The 11285-nt window shown below is 38.9% G+C and overlaps 1 protein-coding gene across 2 annotated transcripts in view; it reads left to right on the forward strand.

The window, feature by feature from the left end:
• The window catches only part of NAMPT (nicotinamide phosphoribosyltransferase), a 30819-nt gene extending 19960 nt beyond the window's left edge, over positions 1-10859 (forward strand). The window contains exons 7-12 of one of the 2 annotated variants that reach the window (XM_064702859.1): positions 799-1024; positions 2197-2316; positions 4842-4859; positions 7548-7688; positions 7835-7969; positions 9657-9906. In XM_064702859.1, the coding sequence (XP_064558929.1) occupies positions 799-1024; positions 2197-2316; positions 4842-4859; positions 7548-7688; positions 7835-7969; positions 9657-9770 (754 nt within the window). In that variant the 3' untranslated portion in view covers positions 9771-9906. Of the gene's footprint in view, positions 1-798; positions 1025-2196; positions 2317-4841; positions 4860-7547; positions 7689-7834; positions 7970-9656 lie in introns of both variants that reach the window. The other variant, XM_064702858.1, reaches the window with a different exon arrangement.
• Positions 10860-11285: the final 426 nt, after the last annotated feature.

Consider the following 11285-nt stretch of genomic DNA (forward strand, 5'->3'; position numbering starts at 1 on the left):
ATACAAAAAGGGTCTCATGCAAGAGGCCCAAATTTTTACAGAATTGTTTTACTGTTCCACAACCTCCAATACAGGGTGGTGTTGTGAGCATGGTGCTTGCCCTGGCATGTCATAGGGCTCTTCTGAGACTGCACCAACCTCTGTGAAATAAAGTTTGTTTGTCTCCCTGCTGTCATGATCTGAGACTTGGCCACACAGCAGATAATGCTGGAATTTTAAGGTAAAAATTCAATGCCCACTGACTCTTATGTTGTGCATGAGAGCATTTTTAGGTCTTTGCGCACAAGTTACTAAAGTCAATTATGTCAGCTGGTCTGAGCAGCTACTGCAGATCAACTGCATTCAGTAATTTACTACTCCTCTCAGCAGCTCTGGTTTATGTGCTCTCCTGTGGCCTTGTACCAAGGGTAATGCTCTCAGATTCCTCTGGAGGACTGTTTGTATAAGTGAGAATATTTGTTTTATATCATTGTTAAAAAAGACAATAAATTCTGTTTCCTTCTTTAGATTTTTCTAACACATGGTGAGGTGCTTCGTTCTCGACTTTCCATTTTGTAGCATGAAGTTGTCAGAGCAGATGTTCTGTTCTTGCCTCTGTAGTTCCCTAACTGTCTGAATGAAGTCTGTTGATTTAGTATATGGTGTATTTATAATCCATGCAACACAGAGCTGATAAGCACATAGTTTCTGCTGTCATGTAATCATACTGCTTATCATTGCCCTGAGCTGTTGCTGGTAGGAAATACAGAATGACATGTAAATGCAATTCTAATGTGAGTTTTTCAATTACCTTTGCAGTACCATAACAGCTTGGGGAAAAGATCATGAAAAAGATGCTTTTGAACACATAGTAACACAGTTTTCTTCAGTGCCTGTATCTGTGGTTAGTGACAGCTATGACATTTACAATGCTTGTGAAAAAATATGGGGTGATGACCTAAGGCATATAATTGAAGCCCGAAGTCCAGAGGCACCACTTATTATTAGACCAGATTCTGGGAATCCCCTTGACACTGTTCTAAAGGTAATCCTTTCTTGAAGCCATTTCTGTACAAGATTGGGAGGGCAATTGTTTGGGTTTTTGTAATGACTGGCTAGCAAATGTATAAGGCTCTAACTTGGTATTCATTGCATGTATTTGATGCTGGCTGATTGGGACCTATGAAATATGTAAATGTTTACTTCACCTCAGTGTATATATATGGAAACTCTTTTGCAGTCCAAATAGTTTCCTGTTTTTCATCAATCCCATTCTTGCATATGGTTCTTGAAGCTTTTTGCAAGTTACCAGTTTTGCTGATGTAGTGATGTTGGAATGCTTTTATAAAGAGAAACTTTTATCACTGAAATGCAATGGGAAACCACTTCAGTGCTAGTAAATGCCAGGCCAATAACAATTCTTACTGCTAAGTTTAGGTATCTTGGCATCCCATGTTAATGTAATTCACTATTTTTGTGCTATAAATACATGTATAGCCCTCTTCTCTCTTTAATAATATGTGCATTTAAGTCAGTGGCAGAGTCCACACAGAAAAATGTTTCTTGCCTTATTGCTCTTTAGAAAGCATAATGATTGTTTCAGTTTCATAATAAAAGCTGTTGATACCTCTGAATTTGAGTAACTGTCACCACTGTCCAAGTAAGAAGGTTGAGGCAATGTTACTCTATCAAATTAGATCTATGCAGATTTAACACTTTTTTTTTTTCCCTTTGGGGTAAGTGGCGTATCACAAATAGGAACTCTGAATGATCTTTATCAGAGCTGATAAGAAAATCTCCTAGCTGAAGTGTTTCATTTTAACCATTTGTGGCTTACAAAATCATAAAAAACTGAAACGCTCATCCACCATCTCAAAGGAGGGCAAAAGAAGAGCAGGATCTTCAGCTGACACATTTAATAACAAAAAGTCACGACAAGCAAAGGGAGAAAGGGTGGAAGCATGGTTCTGATTAGCTCTTGGGTGCCACTTCTTAAAGACCATATTGTCTGTGACTGCTTTAAGGGCATCCACCACAATGGCTGGCATGCTTTTTTTGTGTGTGTGGATAGATTTAGAGCATGTTTATGTGGGTATATTGATGGACTTATATTAATTTTTTAGAAAAAGCATTACTCAAGTGTGGAAATTTCTTTCTTTATCGGAATGGCAGATTTTTATTTTCATTTTGAACTATCTTCTTTCCACTTTTCAATAGGTGTTGGAGATCTTGGGGAAGAGGTTTCCCATTACAGAGAATTCAAAAGGCTATAAGTTGTTGCCACCATATCTCAGAGTTATTCAAGGAGATGGTGTGGATATCAACACATTGCAAGAGGTAGGAGATCCTATTCATGTGTCAGGGTGACACTGATAAGGTTGATATTTAATCTGGACTCTGTTACAACTAGTCAGAGGTTGCAGCAGAGACTGCTGACCCCACCCCTGCCCTTCATCCAGACACTGGCAGTGATATAATGCATAAAACAAATTTATTAATACTCCACAGGAAATTATTAAGATGCATTAAAAAAACCTAAAAGGCGTTTTCTAATCCCCCTGTTGTAAGCCTTCCCTTTCCGCTGTCTCTCCTTTTGTTTGCTTTCATCATGCTTGTCAAGTCTCATTGAGATCAGAATGTGGCAGTGTTTGGTCATTTCATTGATGTCTAAGGCACACTGCATGATCACTGTGCTGCAGCAGTAATTAACTGCTTTGGCTTGTTAGTTATGTATCTGAAGTCTGCTTGTCCTCACATATTGAAGGTGTAGTTTTGAAGGAAACTTTTTAAAACCTAGGGTAAGGAAAGCAAGTTCCTTGATTGAGCAACTAGTGGACTAAGGATGAGTTGAGAAGCCTGGAAATATGTGTAAAAGGTTAGGCTATAGTCTGAGTCAAAATTGCAATTTTACTGAGACAGAAGTTACTTAGTAAATTCTGCATGCTTGAAATAAGTAATAAATTCACCACTATTGACTAGAGGTAGATACCAGGCAATACAATATGGCTATAAAGGTGTAGACTGCAGTAACTACAGATGACAAAGGGCATGTAAGATGAAGAGGATTTGACTTTGTCTGGTTTGTCATGAGTCTTTCATCTTCAGCTGTATTAGAGTTCAAAACCAGAAATAAGTGGAATTAAGATTAATTTTACTTGAATTTATTGACATTTGTCTTAGCTTTCTAGACTGACACATCTTTAGGTTCTTCTCAACAAAGCTGACTTTTGCTGCTTCTCAAAATTATGAGCAAGAGTTCAGTTTTGGGTTTTAGTTAGTCTGAAGCCATCTGCATGTCTAATGTGGGCACATAATGTGAACCTCAACGACAGAACTGAGATTTGTCACTCGGATCCCTAGAGAGCAGTTAATACTGAGATTGTAATCTGATAGACCAACTGGAGTGCAGTCATGCTCTGCAGGTTTTCTTCCCCCTCCAATGGCCTTTAAAGTAAATTCTATTCTATTTTCTTGTCCCATGTGGCTTTTTGAGAATGTACAACTATGCTAATATGCTTGACATAACACAATCATGAGGGGTTAATAGCTGGAAACAGAGTGTAATCATTAGATAGCAGGGGAAGACACTCTGTCAAAGAGAGCAAAACCCACACAGAAGAAAAACATTTCTGCTTGTTCTGAACAACAAACTAACAGGGCTCATGGCTGTGTTAGGCAAGTATGTTATGGCTGAGATTTTCATGAGTTGAGAGAGGAAAGAAACTGGACTGTTCTTTTTTGTAAGGAACCCTGGTTGCTTTTTCTAAGTTATACTGGACCAAATTCAAGGATGTCATACGGCATCAATTCTAATTAAATATTAAAGCAAGTATTTTTAAATGTTTGCACTAGAGTGAAAAATGCTCTGCTCTCCAAGTTCTAAATACAGCAATAAAACAATTGCAACAGCTAATGGGAGAGAATGGGAGGAGAATAAGAAATCCTTTGTTCAGGTGATCTGCCTGTTGATATATTTTCTTTATGAAGCTATAATTGATTATGAAACACCTACCTGTAACATGCAATAAGAGAGCAGAAGATCCAGTTCCCCAAGACATACAGAGCACACAGGTCACTGCTGCCCAGTGGCATTTTCTCATTTCTTCCTGACTCAAATCTTGCTGTGCCTCGTGTCATTGAACCACTAGTCATTAAAGCAATTTAGACCCCACGTGTAGCAGCAAACCAGCTCAGCCAAAAGGGGATCACTTTTGTGGTTGAGTGAATTAAATTGTACCCCAGAAAGGGGCTAATACTTGCCAGCACTATACAGAAGAAAACAACCTTGTTTTGAGCTGGGAGAAGTGGGCAGGAAGGAAAGTGACATTTTTTCATTTGACAGTAGCAAATTAGGTTGGAGCAAAATGACCATGATATTGCAACCTAATTTTGGTTCTATTTGAATATTGTGAATGTCTTCATCCTTTTATGTCAGCAAACCCCAGGTTTTACCATGCTGACTTTTAGAAGATTGTATAATAGCATAACATTTTAAAACATCTCTAAAACAACAACCAAAACCCAAAATAAAACAACCCACCAAAACCAAACCAACACTGAAGTATAATTGATTCTTTTCCAAAAGGAGTTTACATGAGCAAATACAAATGTATCACTGTGGCCATCTTTTTTCCCCCCCTCCTGTAGCCCGTGCAAGATTTTTATTCCAAGTATTCTGTATCAGCTTTCAATTCTAGGCATGATTTATTGTTACAGATCAGATGAAAGGTAATGGGTACAGTAGGGAAGTCTAAAATGGGTAATGACCAATAGTCTGATTTAGCTATCCAAAGTAGCTGAAACAACAATATAGAAAACAACTCAGAGTATAAACTGGATTTTAAAATTCTTTGTTTTAATAGGGGATGCTGGTAGAACAGGTAAGGAAACTTTTTTGGCTTTCTTTGCATTTTCACTTTTTAAAATCATTCAAATCTAACTCCACACTTTCAAAGGATTTTCTTTGAACATTCAATTTCCAGATGTCTTTAAATTTTTATACAAAATTAATCCTCTAATCTGGAGTCACAGTTCATGTATTAGTCATGCTCATAATGGTCAGAGGAAGCTGGTGAAAACCTTGACACGTGAATTGTTCTCCCTGTGTAGGTTTGAAAGTGTGAAGCAAAAAATTCTTTTGTGTTTTCCTTTGGGGGAGGCTTCAGTTCTTTCAGATCTGTCCCTTTTCTTCTTCCCTACTACCACTGCTGTTTGCCATCTCTTCTCCATAACTAAGGAAGTAATAATAATATTTGGGCCTTGGCTGTGGGTCACTGGTACAGTCAGAGCTGGCTTTCAGCTTAGATTGGTCTTTGTCTGGTGAGGAGGGGAAGGGAAGTCCAGACTAAGGAAGTCCCTGGAGGGAGTAGAAAGCTCGAAGCCAGTTCTTCACCCAGAGTAAGTGAGGAGTTGTGCCGGTAGCATGAGATGAACAAACCATCTGTAAATGAGAGCAGGAACAGGAGCTGCAAGGGGATTCACATTTCTTCTCACCCAGGCACGAGGGTTAAGCAGCCACGGCCCAGCTCTGCTGTTGTTGCACTAACATCTGTTAACCTGCAGGTATCAATTAGCATGGAGCCTCAGCACCACGGGCCTTGGTGTAGGATGTTGTTTGTACAGGTAGTTGTTATCTTGCAGGTGTGTTCAGGTGAGCTCAGTGTCATTCCTGCCTTTGGAACTGCACAGTGAGGTGGCCAGGGCACACTGGCTCAGGCTTGGCCAGCAGCTCACGTGGCTTCAGGCTTGCTCAGGGTCTGGGCAGAACCATGGGGAGTTCACCTGTATTTACTCTTTAAAAGGCAGCACAGATAAGTAGAGTCCATATCCAGGCCCAGTTAAATCTCATTTCTTATGGCACCACTGGGCATTGTTCTCAAGTAGAAGGTATACAAAATATCATTTCTTACCCTTCCTGTGTCAGCTTTAGTTACTTTGAGGTACTTAAAGGAGAATTTAATTAATTGCAATTGTTTATGTTCCCTGAGTGCCTCTTTTAACTGTTTCCAGGAGAGTCTAATTACCTGAAAATAAAGATTCCTTTTGCTCTTGGTCACTGAGAGTGTATGATGTCTACTACTAAAATCCACAGGACTGTCATGTATTTAAGAGGGCATTTGTTCAGGATGCAAAGCTTTCAAAGGGCTCTCTTAAGAAGAGAACTTCTCTTAGAAGTCATGGAGGTAGAGCTTGAGATGAATTTTGCTTGACTTGCCCAGTGAGGCTGAGTGAGTTGGTACCATTGGAATGGTGGAAACTCGCTGATAAGATTTCTCCTGGGGAAATCTGTGACAGGAGTGTAGTGGGAAGGTGTTCCCAGCATGTCCTGGGAAGGTGATGGCTCTGCTGTCCACGTGTCCTGTTGGCATTCATACTGAGAGTGTCTGTGAAGAGTCTGCATGTGACTAAGTGCATAAACAAAATACTGGTGTGCTCTTTTGTTTACAATACCAGTTTGTTACAGTCTGATATTGGAATTGTGTTTTCCATTTTTTCTCCCCTCTGATGAGCCTTTTGCTGTCTTTTAAAAAAGCAGCTTGACATCAGTAGCTCCTGAAGCAGTCCTGTTCAGTGTTACTCTGGCATTTCTTCTTGATGCAGGACTCTAAGATTGCCCAAAATATTACCAGATTTCTGACTATGCTGAATTTTGAAACTCTGCATTTTCCCCATAGATTGTTCTTCCATTCTGCTTCTCTCCTTCCTGTGTTCCTAGATGAATGGTACTTTGCTGTCTCACCCACTCTGGTTTTCTCACCTGCTTTTGATAGTAAAATGTTAGAAGAAGAGAGTTTGAACTCCTGTTCTGGGGCTATAAACATCATTTCAGGCTGTCATAAGAGTAACAGGTCAGGGAAACAAATCTTGGCCCTTTATGAGCATGACTAAATGAGCGCCCATTACTCCAGGCTAGATGATGTCACATTTGTCAGGGTAGATTCAGGGTGGAGGGGAATGTACAGTGACTTTTACCCCCACTGTTGATAGAGTGCAGATCACATTGATCTGTACCTGCTGGAGAAGGTGGCAAAGCAAACTCTTGTGGGCAGTTTCATGTATTTTCATTTCCCATCTTTGTCTAGAGTAAAATCAGCAAGTGCAATGAGATTTTCAGAGAATTGCCCTGTTTAAGTCATCGCTCAGAGAGGGGAATAACTTTATGGAGTAGAGCAGGATGCCTGCATTCTCTCAGGATACAGGCTCTGCTTCCAGGTCTTTCCATAATTCTGAGAAATTGGAAGGCTCTGAAATACTCTCATGAAGTTTATTTTCTTTAGAGCTCTGTTTTCCTGGGCATTGCATCACTGTGCCACCTTAGTTTGGGAAGAATATGTGCTGGCCTGGTAATTGTGCTACAGCAAAAGCTTTCCAGTTCCACACTGGAGCTGTAAATAAAAATGCAGACAGTGTCCCAAGTATTGACCAAATTATTGCATACATCTTCTGGAAACTGAATGTTAGTTGGCTTAATTGTCTGTAAAAGCATCTTGCTTAAGTAGTATATTTTTATGGGAAAATGGCATGGCCTAAAAGTATACTACATCATAATTTTCTTTTTTTTTTATTAGATTGTGGAGGGAATGAAGAAGAATAAATGGAGTATTGAGAATATTGCCTTTGGATCTGGTGGAGCTTTGTTGCAGAAACTAACCAGAGACCTCTTAAACTGTTCCTTCAAATGTAGTTACGTGGTGACCAACGGCCTTGGGGTATGTCTGTGCACAGCTCCTACCCCTCTGCTTTCTGGAGAGGCCTCCCCATTTGAAAACCTGTTTGACATTTCCTGTTACATTACCAGCATCTGCATTCGGTCCCACAAAGCCCTTTCCTCCTAAAAAAATCCTCTTCATTTTAGATAAATGTCTTCAAAGATCCTGTAGCCGATCCCAACAAAAGGTCAAAGAAAGGACGGCTGTCGTTGCATAGGACACCAGCTGGGGAGTATGTGACACTGGAGGAAGGCAAGGGGGATCTTGAAGAGTATGGACAGGTAGGAATTTTCAACATCTTCATGCAAAAATACACTGAGATAAAGCAGGTTATAACTTAATTTCAGAATTTATTTCTGATCTGTCATTTTGTTCAATTCCCATTTTATTACCTTAAAATGACCTCAGTACCAAATTTGGTAACAGCAGAATGTTAGAATGACAGTAGAATGCAGGCTTTATAATTACAGATCTTTGGCTTTTTTTTGTCTTCAGAAACACGAGAACATTACCACTTCTCCTCAAAACTAAAGTCTGTGTTGCCTAATATATACTGGCCAGGTAGTTTTGTTTGGCCAATATTGCACAATTTGAGTAGTGACCCTTGGTGAAGGTGGAACGGCTGTAACTGCTTTAGCAAGAGTGTAACTTTAGTTACAGCTGTAATTAAAATGTGTTTCTACTTCCCCACTGAGATTTTTTTAAAATAGTTCCTTCAAGAATTAATGCTCTGTACGCAGAGTAATTCCACAGTTTTTAAAGATTCAGGAATTCAGTTTCCCTGTGAATTCTTTACAATTGTAAAATGGAATGCTGTTTCCATGAAATAAGTACAAACTTTATGCCAATCTCAGGCTTTCAGTTTGATATGTCTTGTGTTTCAGTGTCCAACAGTGAATCACTAAATTGCATGTTGAGTCTCTTCCCAAGTTAAGAGGACTGAAAATAAGTTGTCAAATTGCACTTCTGCTTTTAGAAGTTGAAAGTTTTCTGGTATACAGAAGCTGTTTTTGTACTGCTAGGCAGAGGGTACTTACCAGGCACACTGCTTTACATAACTGTAAGCCTAAAACTTGGATCTCTGAAAAATCTCAAGATGAAGAAAACCTGACTTACACACACTGAAGATATGCTCTGGTCACAAAGATCTTATATAAATTTGTAACTTTTTTCTATGCACATATTCCTTTACATATGTTAATTATGAACATTGATGTATATGTAGAGAGGGAAGGACCTAATGGTGAGAAATCTCTTCAACACAAACTGCAAGACTTGGTCTCTGAAATTAGGCAATATGTTGTCCCTTCATTTTTGTCAGGTGAAATGATTCATTAAAATGTTTTGGTCCCAGGAAATTAGAGAGGGTCATTGGTGTGGTGCCAGCTCTGGGGCTCCCTGGAAATGACAGGGAAATGTCCCCTTCTGTGGGCCCATTTCTCTGAAGCCACAGGTCCTTGCACAGGTCACCCAATGCAGGGACTGCTCAGTGTTGCTGCTGTGCTGACTTTTGTTGCCAGCTGTGCTTGTTGCCCTTCCAGTGTGTGCTGTGTGCCAGCCTGTCCTGATATGCTGTTTTACAAAATATAGGAATAAAAGGCACCGTGAAGAAAGATTTAATTTTTTCCTAGAGTTAAAAAATACTGCATTTAAACCTCTATAATTGGCTTGTATTTGGTTGTGTGTCACCTTTCTTACAAACTGCCCTAGCAAGGTGTATTTTGCTTTGGCCAGGTACAGATACCACACTCAAGGGACCAAGGAGCACAAAGCTGCTGTCTGTGAACAGCCCTTGCCCTTTCTTCTGTGTAACCATTAGTGAAAGGTGTCAGAAAAAGCTGTAAAGATTTAGTACCTTGACAGTCTAAAGTTCCAGCCTTATCAGGCTGGGTTTGTGTGCTTGCTTTGGAGTTTGTGTAACCTGTGTTTGCCAAATCCCTCTTGCTAAAACAGCGGTGTTTCTTGCAGGACCTGCTTCACACTGTATTTAAGAATGGAAAGGTAACGAAGTCATATTCATTTGATGAAGTCAGACAGAATGCCAGGCTGAAGAACAGTGAATTACAATCAGCATCTCACTGAGTTCCATTCCATGTCTGTGTATGTGTGTGTAACTAGTTCGTACTGCATAGCTACTGGTTTATTGTACAGATTTGTGTGTTTGTGTTTTATGACATTGTAGCCAAATTATTTGTTGGTTTATGGACATACTGCCCTATCTTTTGCCAGTCTTTAGAAGATGAAATCAGGAAATGGTACTTACCTTGTAAAACATATTTAATGCTGAAGTGTGCTTTTTAGGGCCCTTTGCCAGTAGTGATTCAATCTGGTATTGATCTTTTCACAAATGAGACAGAGCTGCGAAACTTTTTTATATATAACAGAATATCACAAAATGGATTTACATAAAATTATCATGATTGCTTTATGTTTATATTTAACTTGTATTTTTGTACAAACAAGATTGTGTAAAATATATTTAAAGTTTCAATAATTAAGTCTTTCCAACTTTTCATAATTTTTATGAGCACAGACTTTCAAGAAAATATTCAGTGGGGGGGGAATCCATTGCCTTTTGTCCATTAATCAGCAAATAAAACATGGCCTTAAAAGTTTGTTGTGACATTGTTCCATTTGACAACTAAATCAGGACTCGTATCTCCTTAAGATCCCATAGAGTTGCTGACCTCACCATTTCTTGTAGTTGTCTGTATTAGTAAATCTGCATTAAACAAAATTACTGTTCTTTCTAGAAGGTTTAGGTATTACTGACCTTGCTGGCACAGTAAGGTGTGTAAGTGAAATGCCAAATTTGAAAGGATTCTCTACTGCAACTTAACTTGCCAAGTCTATCCCACTTGGTATATGCACCTCAATATTTTAAGAGTAAAGTTTTTAAGAGATCTCCTCTTCCATTATAGAATATATGTGTAAAATACTGAGATACGGAAGCGGTGTATTTTAAAGTAATTACACTTCTGGGTTTATTTTTCATATACTGTAAGTGACATGAATTTAAAGCAAAATACTGGACTGGGTAGTGCACTTTTTTACTTTTTTGTATTTTTTTCATTGATTTGCCTTTTGTCAGACTGGATGTTAAATTGTAAAAATGTTTAACTATTTTTGTTAACAACTTTAATAAAACTATGCTAGCCAAACTCCTACATGAATGGCAGACCTGTTTCCCCTTCTCACCCATCTGTTTGGGGTGAGGAGGGGCTTTTATTTTGCAGAGGGTAACTGTAAAACAATGTGTTTGAGAGATCCTTTTGAACTGTCTGCACTTGATTGTATTTGCTCTCTGCATATGCTTGATATAAGTATCTGCTGGAAAATGAAACTGTTGAGGATTTTATTTGAGAAGCTATGTAGTAACCTCTGAAATATTTGATAGTACTGTAGGATGGCTCTCACTAGAAAAGTACCTCCCTTAAAGACAAAAATACAACAGCAAAAGCAAACAGTTCCTGTTCTGCTGGTGATCAGCTATCAGCCAATTGCTTAATATACTGATGTAATTAATGCTTCTAATTAGTAGATGTTACTGGAAAATGTTAAGGCCTAAGATAATTTAAGCCTACAAAATTTTATAAA

Source organism: Zonotrichia leucophrys, chromosome 1A (assembly GCF_028769735.1).
Source record: "Zonotrichia leucophrys gambelii isolate GWCS_2022_RI chromosome 1A, RI_Zleu_2.0, whole genome shotgun sequence".
NCBI classification, from domain to species: domain Eukaryota; kingdom Metazoa; phylum Chordata; class Aves; order Passeriformes; family Passerellidae; genus Zonotrichia; species Zonotrichia leucophrys.